Below are 25,223 nucleotides of genomic sequence, written 5' to 3' on the forward strand. Positions count from 1 at the left end.
GGAACGAGGCATGAAAGCTTTATAATTTGAAGGAAGCAGTCTATTCTCATATGTGTAAATATTTTAGATTTGGTCTTAATGAACAGCAGCTATTTCTTTTGAAGATCTTCTGTATGGAGAAATGAAAACCTCCGACATTCACAACTTTGCTTAAAACTCGAGGCTGGAGAAATAATGTTAAAGAGACAACCCACAGATTACAAAATCCAGTGATGGGAGCCATTGCTGCAAGTGATTAGTTAGGCTGGATAGCTATGGAACAGAAAGTACAAATATGTAATTCAGGCATATAGATTGACTACCAATTTGCAAAAAAAAAGAGAGAGCGAGAGCTGGAGAACAGCAATCCAGTACCACACCAATTGATCTCCATTAACAGATCTCCAGTAAATTTCTCGCTGGATTTGGGCTCATTTGAGGCTTATCTGAAACAGCATATAAAGTTCCTATTAGGAAATGTTTAACTGATCTAATAAATAAGGTAGAGTTCCTTTCCCAGTTTTTCTAAAAATCATTACAATAGTTCCAAAGTATTGGTAATGTCTTTTAAATTGCAGCGTTATAGCAACCACTCAGGAATATTACACTGATAAGCGCATTACCGTATTTTCCCCGTGTATAAGACTAGGTTTTTCCCCTTAAAAATAATGTCAAAAATTATGGGGCGTCTTATGCATGGGGGCATCTTATAGTCGGAAAAATATGGTAACTTATTTTAAGTCACTATGGCTAGGAGAAATCCAGCCAGATGAGCAGTGGAACTCTTTCATTCAATCCTGGAACAGAACAACACCAAAGGATAATATTAAGAATGAAGTACTGCTTTTGATTTTATGTTTGTGACAAAGGATTATGCTGTTTGTCATTCTTTATGCTGTGTTTATGATATACTGGTTCTTTGAGTTAATTATATAAATAATTATATAAATAAAGACTAATTGCTCAGAGAAACTTCTCATCATTAGAAGCTGCTAAAAATGTATACATTTACATTAATGCTAAACATATGGAATATGTACACTTAATTGGAAGATATAATCATGGGGATGAAAAAAACTGAGACAAATTCACTACTCTGAGGCCAAATCCTCAAAAACAAACTTGTTAACGGATTAGTCCGTATCAGCTAAAAGCATGGCCAGCCCTAGGTGTGCATTCTGCACATACAATGATATGAAATTCCTCACTGTTCCAGAAATGGAAATGGAAAAGTAACAATCAAATGCATGAAAAAGTAAAACGAACAAAAAAGTAACAATTCCGAAGATAATAGCAGGGCTTTTTGGAATCTTGTTAACCTTTAGTTTATGATACCTAGAGTCTACACAAAGCCTAGAGATTGCTTACTGAAACCCCCAACACTGTGAGCACTAAATATCAAACAGTGTTAAAAATAAATTTTAAAATCGCAAGCTTCCTCAAGTGTTTTATTACAGTTGTATGTGTGAATCAATCATTCTTTCGCATTATAATAGCACTTCTATTTACTTCTAAAGACTACACATTACTGAAAGCTATGGAATGGGAGAGTATTTCACTCTTGCCAAAGCTAACTTTAAAAATATAAAAAAGAGACTGAAACTTTGACTCCGTTTCATAAATCTTACACACCAGCGTCCCAAACATATTCAGATCAATCCAGCAATAGTGGTCCATGAACAGAAACAAACTGTGAATATCATAAGTCTGTCTCACATGACTACTATAATTTTAACAGTGCAAAACTCTGTTTTTGGAACTACCAAAGCTGCTAGATTATTTATGTACATGTCATTCTCCTGATTACCTCCAGGAGCAAGTTAATATGGTTGCCTGGCCCACATTTTTCTGAATTTAAATACAGCAGCAGCAGCAACAACAACAACAACAAACAACAACAACAACTTATTACTTATACCCCGCCCATCCAGCTGGGTTCCCCCAGCCACCCTGGGCGGCTTCCAACAGAATATTAAAAGCACAATAAAACATTAAACATTAAAACTTCCCTTAAAAGGGCTGCCTTCAGATGTCTTCTAAAAGTCAGATAGTTGTTTATTTCCTTGACATCTGATGGGAGGACATTCCACAGGGTGAGTGCCACTACCAAGAAGGCCCTATTAAGCTTACTAAGGAGAAGTAGGACTGAATGTTGTTACCAAGGCAGGGGCTGCTTTGAATAGCATTCTGAAGATGATAGGTGGATAGATGGATAGACAGATAGATAGATGATAGACAGACAGACACAGACAGACAGACAGACAGACAGACAGACAGACAGACAGACCCACCCACCCACCCACCAAGTGAAACTAATGCAAGGCTTTCCTTACAATATTCCAAAATGCAACGGTTTCCTCTGCTCCTCCAATTATCAGTGCTTTTTGCATTTTGTTTATTAATTTTTTTAAATGCAAAACAGGGTATCACTGTAAATGACACAGAGACAGGAGAAACATAGATCAACCCTTTACTAATAACCATTAAATTGATTCAAATGGAAAACTAAGAACTTTTGTTAAAAGCTTTGTTAAATAGCCTCTGTTGAAGAGAACTTTCTGCACATTATGCCCCAGCAGCCTGTAATCATGTAATATTTCTGTCATGTCGGAGCTGAAGTGTTCATCATTTTGTCAGTTCTGTCTGCAAAGAAGAGAATTACCTTCACAGGCTCCCTGAGATTTATGCTTTTAATTACCACCTATCTGCTCCAATACCCTCCAAACTTAAAGAATCAATATAAATAGTCTTATTTAGACAGGGGTGGGGAATGCTTGACAAAAATTCCAACTATACTTTTTTTGGTGGATTTCCACTTGTTGTTATTGATTCCTTCTACATCTTTTGTATCCGCTAGCAATTCATCTGTTTTCAAATGTGGTCCTCGCCTTTAGAAGTACCTAGTACAGGCCAGGAACATCATAAAATAACAATACAGTAAATGGCAGTTGGAAATTTGCAGAAGTTACTTGTTGCGTGTCGAGGTCCCCAAGCCACCTTCAAATCAAACACAATTCACACAGATTTTTTGTTTAAGGTTTTTAGCATATTTTTTTGGCCACAACTTTATTGATTACAGAATGTGAGTGGTTGCTCAGGCATTGGTTCACGACTATCTGTTCCCACCTAGAGGTAGGAACAGAACTGATATCTGCAAGACTGCGAAAGTCAATAAGGGAAAACATTTTTGGGGGAGAGAATAGAGCTGGGTGCCAGGCCCTCACCTCTCCCCAAATGCTCCCAGGGGCTCTTGCGTGGCCCTAGCCCTTTGACAGGGGTTTGGACAAGAGCATGGCGAGCCCCTGGATTCCTTTAACGGAATACCCTTGCAACCATACCCCCTCCACCAACCAAATTGAACCAATGGCTAACCGCAACCTTACAAGTTGTGACAATTTTGCTCCACAGTAGGCAAAAAAAACCAAATGGCACCGGCCAATCAGCCAAATGGAAAAATTCCTACCAGGCCCCTGCCCCAAAGCAGACGACCCCATGACAGGCATAGCAAGGTCAACGTGAACAGCCCTAAATATAGGGAGGGTGATCCGATGCATGCAGCGAAAAGAGGCAGTTCAACGCTGCATGCAGGGAATAAATAGCCCCTTGGCCGTCAATAATAAATTGCAACATTAAATTTTTCCCAACGACCAAGAGGTGCCCAATAAGATTTGTGGCCATCCAAACTAACCCGCCCAGCAACAGAGGGATGTCTTGTTTGCCACCACCCCAACACGTGCTCTCTATGAAGGAGAACACGCTTTACCGAACCAATGGATTCAAATTACAAGAAAGGAGATTCCGACTAAACATGACGGTAAACACTGTTCTACAGCAGAATGGATTGCCTTCAGAGCTGGTGGACTCTCCATCATTGAAGGTTTTTAAGCAGAGGTTGGGGGGCCACCTGTACGGAATTCTTTAGCTGTGATACCTGCATTGCAAGGGGACCCTTGGGGTCCCTATCAACCCTACAATTCTGTGGTTGTTTTATGACCCTAATTCGTGTTTAAGTATTTTTAGATTGTATGTATATTTGGATTGTAACATCCCTTGGGGCAGGGACCTTTGTAAAACTCCATGTCCATAGATGTTGAAACAATAACAATAATAAGTTACCTGGATCTGGCCAGGCGTATCACTTAAGTATTTGAGCATAGTTCCGTTTCCTGGATCTTGTGCATTTACTAACAGATAGTGGGGTGGTGTAGGCTTTGAGTTCACCCCTCAAGTGTTTAGGAGTGGGCAGGAGTGGGCAGTGAATCAGGGCCTCCCTGTCTTCATTTTCCATGCCAACAATGCCTCTATCAACTTGGTGGATGTATGCATAGAGATCCACAGCAGGATTTGCAGATTAGGAAAGCTGTATTTTAGATACTTGACATTATAGAGCTGTTTCAGGGACATTCTGCCTAAGACGGAACAGCTGCCATAGAGGATAGCTGTCACATGGCAGATGGTGGTAAAGCTGTACACTCTTGAAACTGAGCTATCTGGGATTCTTCTCTCTGTGCTCTGTTACTGTTTGACCCGCTCTGTTGGTTAACACAGAAAGGCAAAAGGATAGAAACAAGGCTTTGTTGTTGCTGCCACTGTTTAGAAAAAAAAAGTCAATTGAAACACCAAAAGACCAAATACACTCTTTAATTAATTGGCTGTTTTCTGTGCATAAAAATGTCATAATTATCACAAAACTGGAAGGCAGCAAAAGGCAAACTTGGTGTGAAAGCTAGTGTTATGTTTAAGAGGCTTGCTATGTTTTGAAGGTGCAGACTACAGGTGAGAGTTGAATGTGAGGCAGCTAATACAGAACAAGACCAGTACTATTTTTCTAGAAAAAGGGGTGAGCTCACCACAAACTTCTCTCTTGTTCTCTTATAATGGCAATGGCACCTACATGAGAGGGGCTGGAACTGAACTATGGTGAGCTCCAGCTGAAAAAAAGCCAGGTCAAAACTATCCTCCAAGAGTTAAGTAAATGAAACAACATGTTGTTGAAGGAACCTGACCTCTTGTCTCCAATGATGCATCTGAGAGAACATCACACAGTGGTTTCAGTGCCAAAACTAGGATCTGGGAGATGAGGGTTCAAATCCCCACTCAGCCATTGATCTAGGGCAGGCATGGCCAAACCTGGCCCTCCAGATGTTTTGGGACTACAATTCCCACCATCCCTGACCACTAGGGATGATGGGAGTTGTAGTCCCAAAACATCTGGAGGGCCAAGTTTGACCATGCCTGATCTAGGGGATGTTGCTGTCTCTCAGCCTAACCTTTCTTATGAGGGTTGTGATGAGGATAAAATGGAAAGGGAGAGAACCATGTATGCCACCTTGAGCTCCTTGGAGGAAAGGTAGGATATAAATGTAGCAAGCAAATAAATACAGTCAAACCTTGGTTGTTGAACGCAATCCGTTCCGGAAGCCTGTTTGGCTTCCGAAACGTTAGATAACTGAGGCGCGGCTTCTGATTGGTTGCAAGAGCTTTCTGCACTCAAGCAGAAGCCGCGTCAGAAGTTTGGCTTCCGAAAAATGTTAGAAAACCAGAGTATTTACTTCTGGGTTTTCGGTGTTCGGGATCCGAATCGTTCAAAAATGGAGCTGTTCGGGAGTTGAGGTTTGACTGTAATGTTCTCAAAAAAGGGACTCCTTCTCAAATCCACTTATACGAAGGGTTAAATTTTGGCCTTGCTCCCTGAGTATCAATACAAGCCTCTTTGAACCAATGGCTAATCTACAGTGATGTCAAGAATTTTTTGCAAACATTCATAGCAGATAAAGGACTCACTCAATATCCAAAAAGCCAAAGTGCTGCAACAACAAGCACAAAACAACCCTTATGCAGTGCCACAAATCCAACTTAATGGTGTAACATTGGAAAATATTGATCACTTTTCCTAGCAGGGCAGTTATATTTCCATAAGGGCCAAAATTGATGCCAAAATCCAGCATCGCCTGAGTTCTGGGAAGCAGAGCTTTCTGCCAATTGATGCACAGAGTGTTTGAGGACCGGGACATTCGCAGGGAAACCAAAATACTTGTTTACAAAGCTATTGTACTACCAATTTTACTGTATGCTTGTGAAACATGGATCACTTATAAACGCCATCTCCAACTCTTCTAAAGATTCCATCAATGGTTTCTCCAAAAAAAAAAATTACACTTCACTTGGAAAGACAGGTGAACTAATGCCAGTGTACTGGAAGAAGCAAGGATCACCGGTGTTGAAGCAATGATTCTTCAACACCAACTTCGTTGGACTGGTCATGTTGTACAGATGCGTGATTATCATCTTCCAAAGCAACTACTCTATTCCCAACTTAAGAATGGAAAGCAAAATACCAGTGGACAACAAAAGTGGTTTAAAGATGGTCCCAAGGCAAATCTAAAAGAAATGCAGTATAAGCACTGATAACTGGGAAAAACTGGCCTACGAGCGCTCCAACTGGAGAACATTCTTCACCAAAGCTCTCATGGACTATTAAGAAGCATGAACTAAGGGTGAAAAGGAGAAACGTGCTAAGAGGAAGGCACATTTGGCAAACCCTCACTGTGATCAACCTATTTCCCCACTGTGGAAAGACGCGTCAATCCAGAATTGGCCTCCGCAGTCACTTAACAGATTCACAGTTAAGACTGTGTTCATGGAAGAAAATCTTACTTGGCTATGAGTGATCACCAAAGAAAAAGAAGAAATGTTGTCAGGGCAACTCAATAGAAAGAAAGAAAGAGGCATTGGGGCTATAGAGCAGTGATGGGCAACCTTTTGAGCTTGGTGTGTCAAAATTCACCAAAAAACCAAGCATAACTCGGGTGGTGTGTCACTTTGAGAAAAAAACCCATAAATTCATGATATTTATAGTTTAAATAACAAAAATGTATAATTGTAATATATAACCGTATTTAATAAACCAAAAACCAATTATTTAACCAAACCAAAAAACCCTTATTTATCACAAAGTGCCCAGAGTTGTTGAGCTTTTTGGGGAGAGCTGCTGACCAAAGTTTTGGAGGTTTTTTGGGGGTGTGTGTAAAAGTTGCTTTGCTTTTTTAGGGGGATGCCCCAAAGCTGCTGCGCTTTTTTTAGGGGGGAGAGAACAGAAATAAATGACGAATAATACCTTCGCTGGAACTAACACGCAGCACCGACATAGTCTGCCAAAGCGCCAAAAAACCCAGCACAGAATGGGTTAAAAAATGAACGCTGTTACACCCAATCATCGCCTGCCAAAGCGCCAGAAAAAACAGCACAGAAAGGGTTAAAAAACCAATCTCTGGCTACCAGCAACAACAAAAAAGGATCCGGGTTTTAACAGTGGAGACAATGGGTTTTAACAGCGGAGACAAGCTGTAGGAGGAGCGGAAGAACAAATGGGGGGGGGGACAACAACAGCAGCGTGAATGGGCCAATGGGGCGTGTGCCAGCAGTGAGGGCTCTGCGTGTCACGTCTGACACACATGTCATAGGTTCGCCATCACTGCTATAGAGCCTGAAGCTAAGTGAAGGAATCCTGGAAGCATGATGGGCTGTGGCCACATATTAATGGAAAGGTTCTTGGGCCTCCAACTAGAGCTGAATGGAAGTATCATTTTCATACTCCACAAAAGGAGGCTGCATTTGGCAATCTTTGGGGAGCATGCAAACAAGGGTAGCAGTGTTTGCTAGATAAAACTAGTTTCCTATGTTTTTGTCCATCCCCCCCCCCCGCTCTGTGTGTAAGAGCACTCCATAATGTGGGCCCTCACCTTCAGTCTGAGGCAGACAAGCTTACCCCTTGCATTTCTCTAGTACCTCACAGTGCCTACATGTTTACATGTGATCCTCTCCACTGCACAGTGGACAAAGCACAGATTTATATCCTTAATCCAGACCACAACGGACTCTTGTGGCACAACTGCACCGCAGAAACAAGCAGCCTTGAGCACTTGGTGCCACCGTAGTTTTAGAACTGCAGATCTGCGATATGCAAAGAAACAGAAACTTGAGCAGGGAGAAGGATCTCCCTGCATTTGTTTACCCACGTTCGAAAGACTTGGTTTAAGGGTAACTGACACCAAATCAATTCAATCAGCTGTAAGTGATACAAATAAGAACGGCAACGTTTACTTTTCAAAGCGGCACACCAAAATAAGGTATGCTTGAGAGAGAATACACAACACCAACATTCAGCCATTTATTGAAGTATCAGCGATCAGTGCAAAGTGCATTAAAAATATATATATGAACACCTGCGTAACTTTTAATTAGTTATAAAATCTGAACTTTCATGTATGAGATGGCAAATGGCAGAATTCCTGGTTCCATTCCTGAAAGTCTCCACAAATTAATGAACGTGCAAGTAGGGTTTATGTGCCTAGGTTATAAGTGAAACCTCATAGCCTGATTTTATGTTTATGTGTATGCGGTTGAAAGAAGTGTATGTGAAAGTAAGGAAAAAAAGGACTTTTCACCTTTATGTTTGTTTTATCCTAAAAGCCTTTGGATCTTTTGTTGAAAGCCATTCTGTAAATGGCTATTTCTAAGAGAAGTAGCAACCTCTGTGCCTACAATTGCTCTGTGTTTCAAGAACAGTCCTTTATACAGCATAATTCTTCCTAGTATCACACACCCTTGGGACATGAATAAGCATGTTCAGTCTTCTCCTTTCCTGAACTTTCATTGTACATGGTATCGTCTGGGCTGGCCAAAGAGAATTTGCCGTTTCAGGTAGAGTAGCAAATGGCAACCCTTTCTCCAAGTCAAGGTGCATGCTGCTAAGCATTTTTTCTGGCAACCGATGTGGAAAATCCCACAAGCATCTCTCTACAGTAGTAAAAATGCAGCAATAATTAATTAAATCACTTAACAGTATGCTGCCTTTCGTGACACCCAAAATCTATCACTCTCCCTAATGGTAGGGACAGCTCTCTCACACTTCTTAATATATTGATAATAGTGTTACTTCCACTCCACTCCCCCGCCCCCAAAAAGACATGACAGCATGGCTGAAATTACTGATAATTGCCCCTAATCTTTGTGCACTGATCTTTCTGGAGGAAACTGCTCACAAAGTCTCAAAGAAACAGAGAGGTTAGCAGCTGAGTGAATTAAGAGCTCTTTTGGAATAGCGAGTTAAGGCTGAATGATTTCCATTTCCATCTTCTCTAAGAGTTCCAGAAATCTGCATCAGTGGAATAGTAACTGGGAGTGTTTGGATTGAAAAACAAACAAAACCCAGAAAGGTGGGCAGGTATTTAGAGCAGGCACGTCCACCAGGTAGATTGTGATCTACCAGTAGATCACTGGACATCTGTGGTAGATCACTGGTTCCCCCCAAAGAAGCTCAACAACTTTGGCTCCCCTAAGAAAAGCTCTACATTTTTCCCTTGCACCCCAAAAAGCAGGGATTTCCTCCTCCGTCAAACAAGCTCAACATCTTTGACCTGAACCCCTAAAAATGGGCCTTCTTCCTTCCTAAAAGAAGCTCAAAAACTTTGACCTGAACCCCCCTAAAACAGGGCTTTCCTCCCTTAAAAAATAGCTCAACAACTTTGACCTGAATCCCCCAAAAGGGGGTAGATCACTGCCAGTTTTTAACTCTGTGAGTAGATCACAGTTTCTTGGGAGTTGGCCACCCCTGATTTAGAGCATCCCAAGAGGGGAAAACTTGCAAGTCAAGTAGTCAGGTACAATTGAAGCCATAATAAAGGTGGGTTCATTAGAGACATGAACCCACATATCGCCTTATCACAAGCCATTCAAGATACTAGCAGTATTATAAAGTTATCAGCACCAAAACGTCCTCAGTAAAAAAGTCATGCATCTCAGCACGCACAAAGTGGTTCATCATGGTGCAGTGTGGCAGAAGTCCAGAAGAGGGAGTCCTTGACCTCACAGGTGAAAAGGGAGAGAATCAAGTTGCAAAGGGAATTGCTTGCAGCAATAATACTGAGCAATGAGACAGAGACTCAAAGAGAGAATGCCTTACTTAAAATCTAACGGATTCATGGCAGAGCCATGATTTGAACTGGGAAAGTCCTGGATCATACAAAGAGCATGCAGGTGGCAGATATGTCGTTTATTGGCAAGGAAAGAAGTATCGCACTTCGTTGAAGGACCAAAAATCGGGGGTTGGTGTTTTCTGTTCTCTTTTCCAAAAGCCAAAAGTTAAAGATAGATATAATAAATAGATCTAACAAGAAACTACCAGTGGGAGTGGTGGGCAGGGAGTTTAAAGGACACAATTAGAAGAAAGGCAGAGGAGATTAATATAGCCTGTGCTAGCTCTGAACTTGGCTTTGAGTGGGAAGTCTATCCTCAGAGAAGGTGATAAACCACATCTTTAGCACGCTTTCTTCGAGGTGAATTGTTGAGCAGCAAAGAAGGTAAATGAGAGAAAAGCTACATGCATTTCCTGAACAGCATTGTAAAGAATTCAGGATTTTAATATGACGTAGCTGCTGTTCTTGCTGAAGTGTTTGGAGAAGCAGTTATAAGAAGCAGCCAGCGTGTGTAAATGGCTAGAAGAGAAATAAACAGTGTGCATTGCAGCGGGTCGGACTAAATGACCCTCAGGGGTCCCTGCCAACTCTACAATTCCAAGATGCCCCTTGTTGTGGACTTTTATTGGCTCCAGGCAGCATGGCCAATGGTCAAGGATATTGGGAGCTGTAGTCCAACAAACACCTGGTGGAGGGCACCATGTAGTCTGCTGCATATTGGCTGCTAGCCTTGAGCAATGATCTCAGGCTCAGGCATGGACATGTTGAAATTCCTGCTGAGCTCTGACGCTCACAGGCAGATTGGAAAGTCACCCTCTCTTAAACCCCACCTACTTTGCAGGGTTGTTGTGAGGCTCAAACTACTTTGTGAAGAAAACTGGACGGAAGATTGGAAACTAAGCTAACAAACAAACAATCTAAAGCGAATGTTGCAAGCCCTTAACTTTGATTTCAAAATGTCACACGCTTGCTCTTTATGTTATATGCCATGCCTGTGCCTAATGACAGCAAAGCAGCATCAACAGCAATCTTCAGTAATATGCGTAATAATGTTTTAAATGTGTTGCACATGATAATTAGTTGCCTTGAGGTTAACTACTGAAGGGAAATGTTAATCAGATGTAAACTTATAATTGGCATTCATTTCATGTGCTTTTTGAAAGGAGGACTATTTGAGAAGGATCAATTGTTTGATCTGGATTCTCTTACACAGGACCTTCACAGAAACTGAAGTCACCACGATGTGCGTGTGTGCGTGCATCACATGAATATTGACTGAAATTATTTGGTAGAGTACTTTGAAGCTGCGATCTTACATACACTTTCAAGACATGCTGAACACAACCTGATATTTACTTTGGATTTTATGCATAGGATCGCACTGCCCAGGTTGTATTTATATGAACAAAGAAAATAAGGTTATAATTCAACACAAAGAAAGCTAATGATGTCTGTTGAAAATGGATTGTAATTATCTCTGTCCCCTAATTCTTTTGGATTGTTTTGAGTTGTTCTAGTGAAATGTTTTGAGCCTCCTAAATAAACGCAACAAACAGAGGACAAACCTAGAAGTCTGTTCCTTAAAACAGAAGCACTGCCTTCAAGTTTTAGATCGGTCTAGATAGAATCTATGTCTTCTAGCCAGGAGGCTCTGCTCCCTAATCCCAGGTGTGTGATGCCTGCTTAGGTTATCCACTGGCGAGGGAAAAACTATTCCACAGACACTCACAGGCTCTCAAATGTCTCCAGCATTTGTCCAGTCCTGCTCATATTAAGCCCAAGTTTGTATTATTATTGTTATTTTCATCATCATTATTATTTTCATTATTATTTCCAACAGTCAAATAAAATACCAAAGGCATGGCAACACACCAGCACATATGTGCGCCTGTCCCTTTTCAGAACAAATATTCAATGTACTAACAGCAAACTCATAAGAATCATAGAATTGTAAAGTTGGAAGGGACCGCGAGGCTCCTCTAGTCCAACCCCCTGCAGTGCAGGTATCTCAACATGTGGTTCTCCATACAATTGGAAACCATACCGGACCATACCTGCCAAGTTCCAGCCCGAGAAATAAGGGACCAGACCGGAAGTAGCAGACCGGAAGTAGCGCTGCCGCCATTTTGGAACTGGGCAGAGCAGCATCAAAAGTCACTTCTGAGCATGCTCCACCCAGTTCCAAAATGGCCGCCGCGCCAGAATAAACCGGGGAAAAACAAAAAAAATCCGTTTTTTCAGCTGGGAACAGCTGGGAAAACGGGGGTTTCCCGGGGAATACGGGAGACTTGGCAGCTATGTACCGGACCCTGCTTAGCTTTTACAAATGTGCTAGCAGTTTTACTGCTGCACCACTAGGGGTTGTTCCCTGGCCCAATGGCCTGCCCCTACGCAGCCAAAGGGATGCCACTTGGGGGAGAACAGAACACTAGGAGGGAGCGCAAATGAAATAGAGCGTTCTGGAAGAATGTGTGGCTGGCCTAGAACACAGAACAGGAACACACCCCACAACCACATCCCCACCCAATGTTCACCAACCCACTTTCAGACAGTTTGCTTTCCTTTGAGGATAGTTAAAAAGGGATGTTAGCCATTAAGAGTTCTAGGCAGGGATGTGCATGCGCACTGTAAGGGACTAGCCTTCTTAGAGACATGCCAGACTTCTTCCCTGAAGCTATAGGTTCCCGTAAATAAAATATCATTTCCTAACCTATAAGGGAAAGCATGTGGGCAGAATATTGCCTAATCACTCACTTAAAAGGGAAAGCTGGCTACTCCCACCTTCCAGTTTCACTCGCCGAGGAATACAAAAGCAGTAGGGAATCTGGCAAGCCCTTATTTTTAGAGTTCAAAAAAGTATATTTTATCAATATTTAATGCAGGAGAACGACATTAAACTCACAAGTCTACCTGTATTTATGTTCTATCTGCTCTGCAATGATTCCCCTGCCCCTCACCTAAACAGTTTTGGCTACAGGCTCGTCGTACAGGCTGAAAATGGCAGGGGAAACGCACGCTGCATTTGTCTGTTCCTGCTTATTAAACATGAAATGTTAACCTGCTGATAAATCTAGCAACCAGCAGATGCTAGAAGGCATCACATCAAGCAGTTGAATAAATTTAAAGATCCACTTCAGAGCGGTCAGATTTCCACCCATGAACATGTTAAAGAAATTATTCCGAGCACCTAGAAGCAGCAGTACGAAAGAAGACACACAGAGCTGTTGATACTCACGTCAGAGTTAAAGCGGAGTTGACAGACATTACAAGAAATGACTTGTTTCTTCTTTGTGGGGAGCGAAACACCAAATGTGTGGTTTATGACTGCTTTTTGCACCGGATCCATCTGAAGAGAGCAAATAAAAAATAAAATAAAATATCCAAGTTACAGTTTCACGCGACCTGCAGCAAAGAAAATGAAAAGCTGAAAATTGGCCCCATTCCCGGAAAAAAAACTTTGCTCTTAAGAGGAGCGAACAACATTCCAAATCGAACAGAAACAAATGAACAATTAAGTGAATATGGGAAGCAGTTTGTAAAATGGACAAATATTGTAGAATGTCCAATGCTGACCACTATAAAGGGACTTCGGTTTCTTTGCTCTCTTGGAAAAGAGAAATTTAAAACCACCTTTTAAGAGAGAGAAGGAAGAAGAGAATTTTTATGCTTAATACACGTAGGACTTCTTTAGCTTGCATTTGTTGCCAAACCAGTCTTGCTAAAGTGACCTGGACGCCTGAAATTTAAGATGAGAACTGTCTGGCAAATAAACCCTGTAGAATGTGAAAGGCTGTTTTTCAAACTCAGGGGTGGGTGGGACCAATAAAAACATACGCGGGATTAATGTAAAAGACCACATAACCTTTCCTGGTGGTAGTAAGGTCTATAAACTAATTTGAGTTGTGTGAAACAGTTCTTTCTTTTGTCTGTCCTGAATCTAGTGCCAACCAATTTCAACGGGTGAGCCTGAGTTTCATTTTACAAGAGAAAGCGAGAGACCTTTCTATCCATTCTCTCTACACCAATCTTAATTTTATAGAAATAGAATAGAAATAGAAATACTTTATTGTCACTGTACCACTTGTTTACAGTGAGATTAAATGAGCCCCCCTCTCCCCCCCACAATCTCTCAGTCCCTGTTACACTCTGTGTGCTGTCGTAAGACCACCAACCCCGAACATCAGCTGCAATGTTGCTGTCTTCCATTTAGCAGCCTCACGGCCCATGGATAAAAACTGTTCTTTAACCTGTTGGTGCGGCTTATCATGCTGACCAGGGTGTGAGTCATCCCTGAGAATGTTCCCATGATAACATCTAGCGGACTCAGGGGACAGCCCAAGATATCATGTGCTGTCTTCACCACCCTCCATAGGGTGAATACTTAAGCCATGGTAAGTGGTATTTTTTTCTCTTCCAAAGCTAAAAAACTCTAAATGCTTTAATCTTTCCTTGGAGACAAATTGCTCCACTCTTGATCCTAGAAGAAATGCAAAAGTATTCTCATTTTCTCTCACACAAAAAATAAATTGGGAAACTCATCTTTGGTAAAGCAGGTTCTCCCCTTAAGGAGAGCATGGGTTGCGGAAGGGTTAACAAGACCTTCCCTGGTTAGCAGGGGCGGGCCAGTTTGGATGGCCACTGAGGGCTTGTTGCTGGGGAGAATGTTATGTTGCTAATTTTGATTGACAGCCACAGCCTTTAAAAGGGGGCAAGCAGATTGCGCTTTCGCTTTTGGGTGCTTGCAAACGGATCTCCCGCCTGCCCTCCCTATATTTAGGGGTGTTTTGCTGCGCTTGGCGTTGCTGTGCCTCTCACGGGGTCGTCCGTATTCGGGGGCCTAGTAGGAATTTTGCCATCTGGCTGATTGGCTGGTGTCAGGTGGTTTTTGCCTACTACATAGCAAACTGTCACAACTTGTAAGGTTGGCGGTTAGGCATTGGTTCGAATTGGATGGGGGAGGGGTAAGGATTTGGCTGGGCCTGCCCCTCAAATTGCTGCCTCCTTTAGGGGTATTCCGTTAAAGGAATGCTGGGGCTCAACATGTTTCTCCACCCCCCCGCAAGGGGCTAGGACCACGCATGAGCCTTGGGGAGCCCCTGGGGGAGAGGACATGGGGCGTGGTGCCCTGCCCCAGCCTCTCTCAGGGGGTGCTTACCTATCCTGACATCCCTAGTACGCTGGGGAGTCAGATCTGTCCCAGGCGGGGGACAGATGGCATGGGAACCAATGCCTAAGCAACCACTCACATTCAATTGTATTTAAATAAAGTTGTGGCCAAAATTAATGCCAAAAACCAAAACTTAATTTCCGTGTGATGTGTGAAATTATTTGGTGGGAAGTCTTAGTACCTCAGCAAGCAAGAGTGTTTGTTCAAAGCAGGCATCTTTAGACTTTTATCTTACTAGGAAAAAATGACTCGTATTCCCCTATGTCCTCTATTATAGAATCAACAAGTGATGCAATTCTAAAGACTATTCAGACAATGACTTTTAAGACTTGTTTTGCATTAGTGAGAGGTATAACATTGATAGTACTATTTCAACTTTTAAATGAAAACTTTTCTGTTCCGCCGAGCCTATCTGTGCAGGCAATTAATCTTTCCATCATGGTTAATTGATTTTCATCTTTTTAACGTGGTTTTTAATGCATGGTTTGTGGTTGTGGTTTGAAAACTGATATCTAGCTTACTTTCTCTGACTGCAATCTATGGTCCATTGGAAGGTGTTGGGATGTTTTGGGTCTTCTGCTTAGAGGGTAGGGAGGGTAATCTGACCCCCCAAAAGGCCTCTTTCTACTGCTGCAGACACTTCCCCATCCCAAAGCCTATCTCCCAAACCTACACATTCCAACCCTGGAGCTGGTGTAGGCATTTCCTTTCACTGGAAACAATGGATGGGATTTGGGGGGGGGGCAGCAACAAACTGAAAAGGGCAAAAGTAAAGGAAAAGCTGTTTTGGCTTCACGTTTGCCATCCCAGTGTAAGCCTGGCACAGCACTGGAAAAGGTCTTCCTCCCTCCCTTCCCAATTGCTCTATTAATCACAATCACTGCATGTTCTTATTACAGGTGGGTAGCCGTGTTGGTCTGAGTCGAAGCAAAATAAAAAAATTCCTTCAGTAGCACCTTAAAGACCAACTAAGTTTATATTTTGGTATGAGCTTTCGTGTGCATGCACACTTCTTCAGATACACTAGAAACAGAAGTGTCAGACCCTATATATATACAGAGGGTGGTGGGGGTGGGTGGGAATGGGAGATGGGCTGATGGGAGTGGTAGGTTTACCACTCCCATCAGCCCATCTCCCATTCCCACCCACCCCCACCACCCTCTGTATATATATAGGGTCTGACACTTCTGTTTCTAGTGTATCTGAAGAAGTGTGCATGCACACGAAAGCTCATACCAAAATATAAACTTAGTTGGTCTTTAAGGTGCTACTGAAGGAATTTTTTTATTTTGCATGTTCTTATGTTAAATTATACTTCCATAAATCCATCTCACCATAAGACAACAGGAACTTCATTGGACCCAGAGCAGGCAGCCTCCTTTGGCTTCCACCTCAACAAATGTAAAACTACCAAGTGAAACTGAGCAGGTAGGTAGGTAGGTAGGTAGCTGTGTTGGTCTGCCGTAGTAAAAAAAAAAAAATCCTTCCAGTAGCACCTTAGAGACCAGCTAAGTTTGTTATTGGAATGAGGTTTGTTAGTTTGTTATTGGAATGCATGCACACTTCTTCAGATACTGTACAATGAAACAGAAGCCACCAGATCCTTATATATAGTGAGAGGGTGAGGAGGAGTATTACTCAGAAGGGTGGTGGGAATGGGTGATTGGCTGATAGGTGTGGTAAACCTGTTGACGACTGTTAACGACTGCAATTGGTCTTACAGGAAAAAGCAAGGGGTGAGAAAATAGCTTTATCATGTATACAGTGGTGCCTCGCTAGACGAATTTAATCCGTTCCACGAGTCAATTCGTTTTGCGAAAAATTCGTCTTGCGAATCGCAGTTTCCCATAGGAATGCATTGAAATTTCTTTTTTTTGCCCATAGGAACGCATTAATTAAATTTCAATGCATTCCTATGGGAAACCGCGATTCGCAAGATGATTTTTTCACAAAATGAATTCGTCTTGCGAGTGACCATCAGATCGCAAGATGCATTCATCTTGCGAAAAATTCATCTTGCAGGGCATTCGTCTTGCGAGGTACCACTGTAATGAGATAAGAATCCAATGTCTCTATTCAGACCAGGTCTCTCCGTGGTTTTAAGTTTGGTAATAAGTTGCAATTCAGCAGAGAAGTTGATGACTTCTGTTTCAGTGTATCTGAAGAAGTGTGCATGCACACGAAAGTTCATTCCAATAACAAACTTACCAGTAGTTGGTCTCTAAGATGCTACTGGAAGGAATTTTGTTTGTTTGTTTGTTTGTTTTGACTGAGCAAAGAAACACCATAAAACACTGGGCTGAAACACAAATTACATCAAAAAGCCATTGTAGTCAATTGGTTCCTTCCAAATGGCCATAATACACCAGTGGATTTATTAGGTACCATCAAAATAGTTGTCTTTCAGGGACAAGTCCAAATTGTTGCTTACACAGCACTGTCTCCATATGATTAAAACCACTGGAATGCATTAAACCAGGTGTGCCCTGAGGCTTTATCAGGTGGTCTTCTGACACTATCTCCAAATTTCCTGAGATCATTTGGATGCTTACAGCTCACCCTTCCGCTGAACTTTCCATAGTAATGGCCTGTCTTACCAAATTGAACAGCTGTCTTTCTAAATAGCCACAGGTACTCATTGCCCTGAGTCTAGCAGCCCCACGGTCCTCCATGGAAAGCAGCAGGTGTTCTGGTATTGCTCACAGGTACATTAAGTGAACCCTTTCTAACACCCTAGTGGCAAATTTGAGGAGTGATATCTTAAACCAGGAAAAATGGGAATCTGCCACTCCAAAAATTAGCCATGCTGCCTGCAAGCTGATGGGAGTTTGAGTCCAGGTCCCCCCCACTCTTATCTTAAACCAAAAACACGTAACATATTTATTTAAATTTCATCCTGCCTTTCTCCCAGCAGGCGTCCCCCAGCGGAAATTAAAACAGACACAACTAAAACACACAATAAATGTTAAGTATTCAAGTAAACAACCCCACTAAAACTGTTTAAAAGCACAGACACACAACACAAGACTTTCACAACAGCCAGTTAGTGGCCAAAAACGTCTGTAAGAACAAAGAAAGAATTTGCTGCTGGCAAAAAAGGAAAGCAAACAGAGGGCTAGCCTAGCCTCCTGTGGAAGCGAGTTCCACTATCTAGGAGCAGCCACTGAGAAGGCCCTCTTTTGTGTCCTTACCAAATGTGCCTTCGAACGGGGAGGGGCAGAGAGAAATGCCTCCCCAGAAGATCTCAAAGCTCAGGCAGTCTTGTGTAGAGAGATATGGTCCTTCGGATAGATATTAGAGAACACGTGCTATCGAAAACCAGCCCCCATGGGTAAGTGGCTTTGTTTATGGGCTGCTTCACATGCTACATTTTTCCTCACACAGATATATCTTAATGATTTTAATTGGGCATGTTTAAGTACATACCTCACCCACATGGGTCAACTTAATTTTGTCTGGATTCTGCCTTGTGCTAGGAAAACTGTGCACCTGAAGTGCAGCAAGAGAAGGTTCCCCCACCGCCTGCTTAAATCACACGAATCAGGCAATCAACGAAGCCGATGCAAATCACTTCCATACACATTTGCGCTGAACTAGAACACAGGCATGTTAGGCTGCTTTGCATAATACCACGTGTTCAGCCAACAGTCAGTTCATGACTGAGACTAATTAGCTTCCAAATGGCAGATAAAAGGGGATTTCACAGCTAAAATGTGTTCATTCGGGACCATTTGGATAATTCTGTTTTGCTTTTGTTATGGGCTAAGCAATTCTATACCCATATTACCCCGGAACTGTAAATATGCTGCCATAACACTGGTGGAATGGCCACGGTATCCAACACTCAGCTCTGTCACAGCGATGCAACTGGGATGGTAAAATGACACGGTGGCTACTTTTCCTTATTTTAAAATGGTACAGATCTTTTTAAATGTCTCTTCCCATGTGCCACCCACATCCAGCCCACCATTATGCCCAATTTCAGCCATTATGCCATCATATCTTCACTGGTGGAAGACCTCTAGTAGCAGGGAGTTCCACCGGTGTATCCAAAGTGCTTTGCGAGCATACCTGTCACAATGATGGTGTACCCTGTGCTCTGCTGGTATAGCAAGGCATTGGCCAAATCACAAAGCCCTGCAGCTGGCGGATCCCCAAAACAGGATTACATATATTTTATTAACAACATGTAGCCAGGTAACAAGGGCTAAATCACTAATTATGATAAAACTTCTTGCACATAGAATGAAACCCTTTCCGTTTCTGTTCCAACCGCACGACAACATCTACACCTTCGAACAATTCGCTCAGAAATTTAATATTGCTCTTCTGAGCAACAGATTCTATTGAAGACAGAAGCTTGCAAAATCACTGTACACATTAAATGCCCTAAGGCAAGTTATTAAATTTACACATGCAAATGCCCAAGACATTTCTTAACTAATAATATCCAATTCCTGCTCCAAGATGTATCACAGTATTATTTTCAGCATTTGCTACTGCTTCTGTTAGCAAGTAATATCGTTAAGTACACAGGTGATGCACACATCCTTCTGCACCTATGCAGCAAATTCTCTTATTGGCAGGTAGCTTTTTAAATGTACAGTACTGTGGTGTCTTTTAGGTTTTTTTTTAATAAATAAAATAAATAAATAAATCAGCCTGCTAATTACCACAGCTGTTAATCACAAAATACTGCAGTAATGCAAAGTACCTGAACCATCAGAAGTAGCTGGCAGCAGTAAAAGAGGAAAAGCGGAAAGAAACACTCTCGTCTGTAGAGCTGTTTGAACACCCAGCGGTGCTCCTCCAGAGATTTCCAGATAATAATCCGCAGCGGTAACACCAGGCAGTTGGTAGTTAGAATTAAAAAGGCAACACCACAATGCAACACAGGCTGTGATGAAAATCCCCGTCTCCAACAGCAAGCGGCAACCAGGAGAAACTCGCACAAACAATACGGCTGGCAGAGTCTCCCGAGGCTAAGAGCAGGACTCCTGTGGGAGCAAACTGATGTTCTTTCCCAAACTGGAGGACCGAATGCAATGTGCTTCCAGAACAGAATTCAAGAAGGCTCAGCATTAACAATTAATACTCTTTAAATATGTCAGAAAGCAGGGTGGATTACAGCATGTTTGAATAGTAAAATAGTACCTGTCTGCCAGAAGGTTAGTGCTGTGTTTTTAAACCGATCTTGGGTTGCTAAATAAAATTAAACATGCCATGATGAGTAACTGGCATAATTTGTTGGTGTTAGTTGCTGCTTGCTTCTCATAGAAACTCGGTAGCTTGTCAGGTACTAATAATTGTGGTCTATTTAGGTGAAAAGAAACTGACAAGCGTTTAACCCAGTATTTGCTGTGTATTGGAGAGATGCTAGCTACGGGCAAAACATACAACTAACATGGTTAGCGGTGCAGGCAAGTTCCAGGTGTACTCTCCGTTTAATCTCTTTTGTAAACAGTTGCTTGAAATAGGAATAGGCAAACCTGTTGGACTGCATCAGTAGTACATCAAGAATCAGAAACAAATTTTTCTCTTCTGCACCATACAAAGGAAAATAATCCTTATTCATGTGAGTCACTTGCCCTGGTTAACATGGATTACTATGCTATATTTCCCCACCTTTTTTCTTCTTAAATTTGATGAGACACTAAAAGGTGGAGATGAATGATTTTTTAAAAAAAATATATGAAAATGGAAATTAAAAAACGAATGTATAGATTTTTTGTGTTTTCTAAATTTCACATATAGTTTAATAATAAGAGTTTAAAATAAAGTTTGAATATAATGCAAACATTTAATATGCAAGCCATTGTTTATATTCTCTTAAATCTGGATCTATGGCTTTGCCAGTTCCTTAAGGTAAAGAATGAACTGTGTGCCATTTGAGATCAAGTGTTATAAATACTGCATATGATTTGTCATATAGTGTAGCGTGTTTACGAACATGGATTTGATTCTGCAGGGACTACGATCGGTACAGATGTTGGGAACCACTTCTTTTCTCTAGAAGACATTATCTTGTACTTTACCAGGATCTTTTCCAGCCTGTCAGGTTACCTCAGTTTAAATCTTATACATATTCTTAAAGCTTCGGAGCTCTGTAATTTGCTCAGTTCTCATGATATAAACTGCTGTATAAACAACATGGACATACACTTCCCATCTTAGGAACAATTTCAATATGCCTAGTAACTACAAGCCCTTCTTAGTTGCTTCTGTAACACTCTGGGTGCATTCTTCAACTAAGAGGTCTTGTTTAGTGTCCTTGCATGTACACACATAAAAAACAAGTAAGTGTCATTTCATTTGTTTAAAATCTTTTTCTCCTAATCCAATGGAAGGTAGTCATGCTTAATTCAATGGGACTTAAATTATTTCTGACGGGCAGAGAAATCCAACCCTGATGGATGGGGGGTGTTAGATTGAGCAGGGGTGTCCTTTTGTTCAGTTCTGCTGACTGAGTCAGCCTCCTGCCAGCTGCTGAAGTTGTGGACAGTGGCAAATTCTCATGTTAGTGGAAGGTCCCAAAATGAGGCACCCTGAGAGCATGGAGGCAACATGACTGAGTTGGCTCAGAATCTGCTGGATCCAGACCTCATCACTGCATCACCCTGCAGTTTATGAAAGGATTGGACCCAATTGTTTTGTCCCCTCCTTCCACCTTCTGCCATGACCACCATTGATTTGTGAAGAATTGGCTGGATAAAGACCACAGAAATAATGCTGTGGGGGGGGGGGGACGGACGGTCATAGATTGCTTGAGCAAATGTTTGAAGCAGGAATGGGGAACCTCTGGCCCTCCAGATGTTGCTGGACCACAACTCCCATTACCCCTAACTATTAACTGGAGCTGATGGGAGTTGTCAACAACATCTAGAGGTGCTTTTGGGTTACAGTCCTAGGAATCTGAGTGCTCTTTTAGGTTGCAAATGATCATGTTTTTATGCTTCTACCAACAAATTATTGAGTGCTTCTGCCCAGGAAATAAGAAAAGTAGCAATGGGAAACTTGATTTATATCAGTTATTTAAATTAGTCTTTTCTCTTGGTGATTTAAATTGCCTTGATTTAAACTAATACCCTGGAACATATTCCAGCAATTCCACCTTCTTTCTTCTATAAATTCATCAACAGTACAGAGCCACTTCAAAGCCTGAAGTTATCTGTTCATCTTCACATGAGTACAGATATTAGTTTTGCATCCTTACACAAACAAGAACTAAGAACCCTCTTTCTTATTTTTAGTATTAATTTATCTCTCAAACCTCGGCATCAAAATATACTCAGGAAGAGTTACAACTTCAAATATAGCGTACAATTAACAAAATAAAAAAACCCACTTTATCACACATACTTGAAAAACAGAACTGATCCTACTGAGACTCATGTCAATCTTCAACAACAACCTTTTCTTCCTGGTCTTCCCAGCCAGAAGAGGAGAAGGGGCCATCTTCTACTGATCTGGACAGAGCATTACTTCTGCCCAACATAGATGCAAGACTGCATGGAACTGTATGGCATCTTAAGCAAATCTTCCCTCTCTTGTCCATAAGACTAGGGATGCCATGCAGAACACAAATAGGGGCAAAAGTGAACACCCCTGCTTGGTTCCTCATGCAGCCTCTGCTCAGTCCAACTTTCATGAACAAGCTACTTCATGAGCAAGCTGCTTCTGCAGCTTCATTCCATTATTAATTAATCAAATTAAGGATAACAGGGCTGTTTACAGTATGAAAACACAAAAATACGCAACTTAATAGCAAACAAAAGAATACCGGTCCCAAGTTTAAAAGGCCATAGATTGTTTAACTGGCCAAAGGTCTGGGAGAAGGAGAGTGTTTTTGCCTGGCATCTAAATATATGTAATGGAGGTGCCAGGCGAACCTCCCTGGGGAGAGCATTCTACAAATGGGGAGCCACCACAGAAAAGGCCTGTTCTCATCAGTGCTGAGTTACCAAATAGGCAGAGCAGGCACCAGCCTATGGGCCCCACACCTCTTAGGGGCCCCACAACAACAGATCAAAATAATATTGATTTGATCTTGAAAGAAAATTACAACCCAGCTTTCTTACTTTCTGTTGCCATTCTTCATCAGGACTTTTTCTTGCCATCTTTGGGCAAAAATCACTCATTGTGTTGACACCTTCTGGACCTCTTGTGGAGACGGAAACATGAATAAATGCCTCAGGTGATGATCACAGGGTCCAGATCAGTTCATACAGGGAGTCCTTGAGGTATTGCAATTCTGAGCCATTTAAGACTTTATAGGTCAAAACCAGCATTTTGAATGGGGCCTGGAAACTAATTGGCAGCCAATGCAGTCGGGCCAGGATTGGTGTTACATACTCGATCCATCTTGACCCATAGAGCGCTAACCTGGTCACTAAATTCTGCTTCGGTTGCAGTTTCTGAACTGTCTTCAGAGGGAGCCCCATATATAATGGGTTGCAATAATCTAACCTTTGGATTACTAGAGCAGAAGTTAGGTTATCCCTGCCCAGATATGGTGCAGTTGGGCCACCCACCAAACTGATGGAATGTTCTTTGTGCCACTGAGGCCACCTGAGCTTCAAGCAACAACAATGGATCCAGGAGTACTCTCAAGCTATGAACCTGCTCCTTCAGAGGGAAGTGTAACCCCATCAAGAGCAGATCATGTGCCATCCATCTGGTCTAGGGAGCCACTCACTATCTTTGCCTCAGTCTAATCTGGATTGAACTTCAGTCTGTTGGCTCTCATCCAGTTAGTTCATTACCGAGGCAAGAACACAGTCCAGCACATCCAATAACACACCTGCAGATGCAAAGGAGATGTAGAGCTATGTGTCATCAGAATATTCTCTTGTCCATCCCAGGGCCTACAAGCAGCAGATGAGGGGTAGATACTTGGAGCACATATTTCCTGCACAGACCAGAGACTGGGATTGCATCCTCCGTGGGGAAATGATGCAGCAGCAGCCTCCTCTAGCATCCGTGAGTGTCGTGCAAGTACCGGTATGCACTTGGACTGCATGCAAACTATCCATCTTCTGCAGGCACGGTCTTAGAGCAGTCAAAAAGTATTGAGCCCCCTTGGGGACAAACAGAGAGGTGCCCGTGCATTCCTACATATGACTTCCTGCGGCAACTAAGAAGGCAAAGCTTCACGCATTAGGAATGATTCCCGAAAAACCCCTCACTTTTTTTTTTATCAAACAGTTCAGCCTATCCATTCAATTCCACTTGTGCAACCCAGACCTGTGTATGGGATCTTTTGATTTTGAGTTAACAAGCACCCCTGGGAACAGGCCCCTTGTTTAGGGAGATCAAGAAGCCAGAGACAAGGATTTCGCAAACACCAGCAAGTCATAAGAACTACAGCTTGTGAAATCAAAAGGTGTTCTGTCAGGGGATTGTTGCGGCTCTGTCCGCTCTGTCTTTAAGAGTTTTATTGCGCATACTATTTACAGTGCAGAGACATCAGAAAACATGACTGCCTAGTCGCTCTCAGAATCCAGCAATACCGCCTTCCGGTTTCTGGTCCAACATAAGAGCTTGGGGACCCCAAAACGCCTGCCCTTCGCCCTACATCTGGGCGCGCGCCTCAAATTGGGCGCCGGAAGGGGCTGCGTCCCATCTCCCCTTTGTTGGCTGGGACGTTGCTGTGACTCCGCTGCCGCAGAGCCTTCCTTCCTCTACTGGCTGTCTGAGTCGGTGCAAGGGCTCAGCAGCATCTCGGAGCCCTCCCTCCATACCGCTCCAGTCCTCCTCTCTCCCTCCTGACCCACTGCTGACGCTATCGCTGGGCAAAGTGCTGGTCAGGATGACTGGGGGAGGCTCCCTGTAAGGAGTCCCCCTGACATGTTCTAAATAAAACCCAGCATTTACAGAATTAAAACTACCCTATATGTTAAATAGGAAAGCAATCGGGTACAGTATAGTGCCGTTTTACTGGCAATTTATATATAGTCAGGTCCGGCCCTACGGCCAGGCTGGGTGGCGCAGGGCACCACGGCGCCAGCCCGCCAGTAGGGCGCCGCGAGCTGCGCCCGCCCACTGGCCGGCCGGTCCACCGCGCAGCTGCGCCCACGGCAACCGCGCAGCTGCGCCCACAG

General features: G+C 42.5%; 1 protein-coding gene across 13 annotated transcripts in view; it reads right to left on the reverse strand.

The window, feature by feature from the left end:
• The window catches only part of ZNF385B (zinc finger protein 385B), a 194,842-nt gene that overhangs the window by 37,118 nt on the left and 132,501 nt on the right, over positions 1–25,223 (reverse strand). For 8 of the 13 annotated variants that reach the window (XM_060280541.2, XM_060280536.2, XM_060280547.2 and 5 more), the window contains one exon: positions 13,192–13,302. The exons of 2 other annotated variants lie outside the window; for them this stretch is intronic. In XM_060280541.2, coding sequence (XP_060136524.2) covers positions 13,192–13,302 — 111 coding nt within the window. Of the gene's footprint in view, positions 1–13,191; positions 13,303–16,457; positions 16,568–19,837; positions 20,181–20,277; positions 20,376–25,223 lie in introns of those variants that run through there. 3 more of the 13 variants (XM_088660457.1, XM_060280574.2, XM_060280579.2) reach the window with 3 other exon arrangements.

This window comes from Zootoca vivipara, chromosome 1 (assembly GCF_965207765.1).
Source record: "Zootoca vivipara chromosome 1, rZooViv2.hap1.1, whole genome shotgun sequence".
NCBI lineage: Eukaryota > Metazoa > Chordata > Lepidosauria > Squamata > Lacertidae > Zootoca > Zootoca vivipara.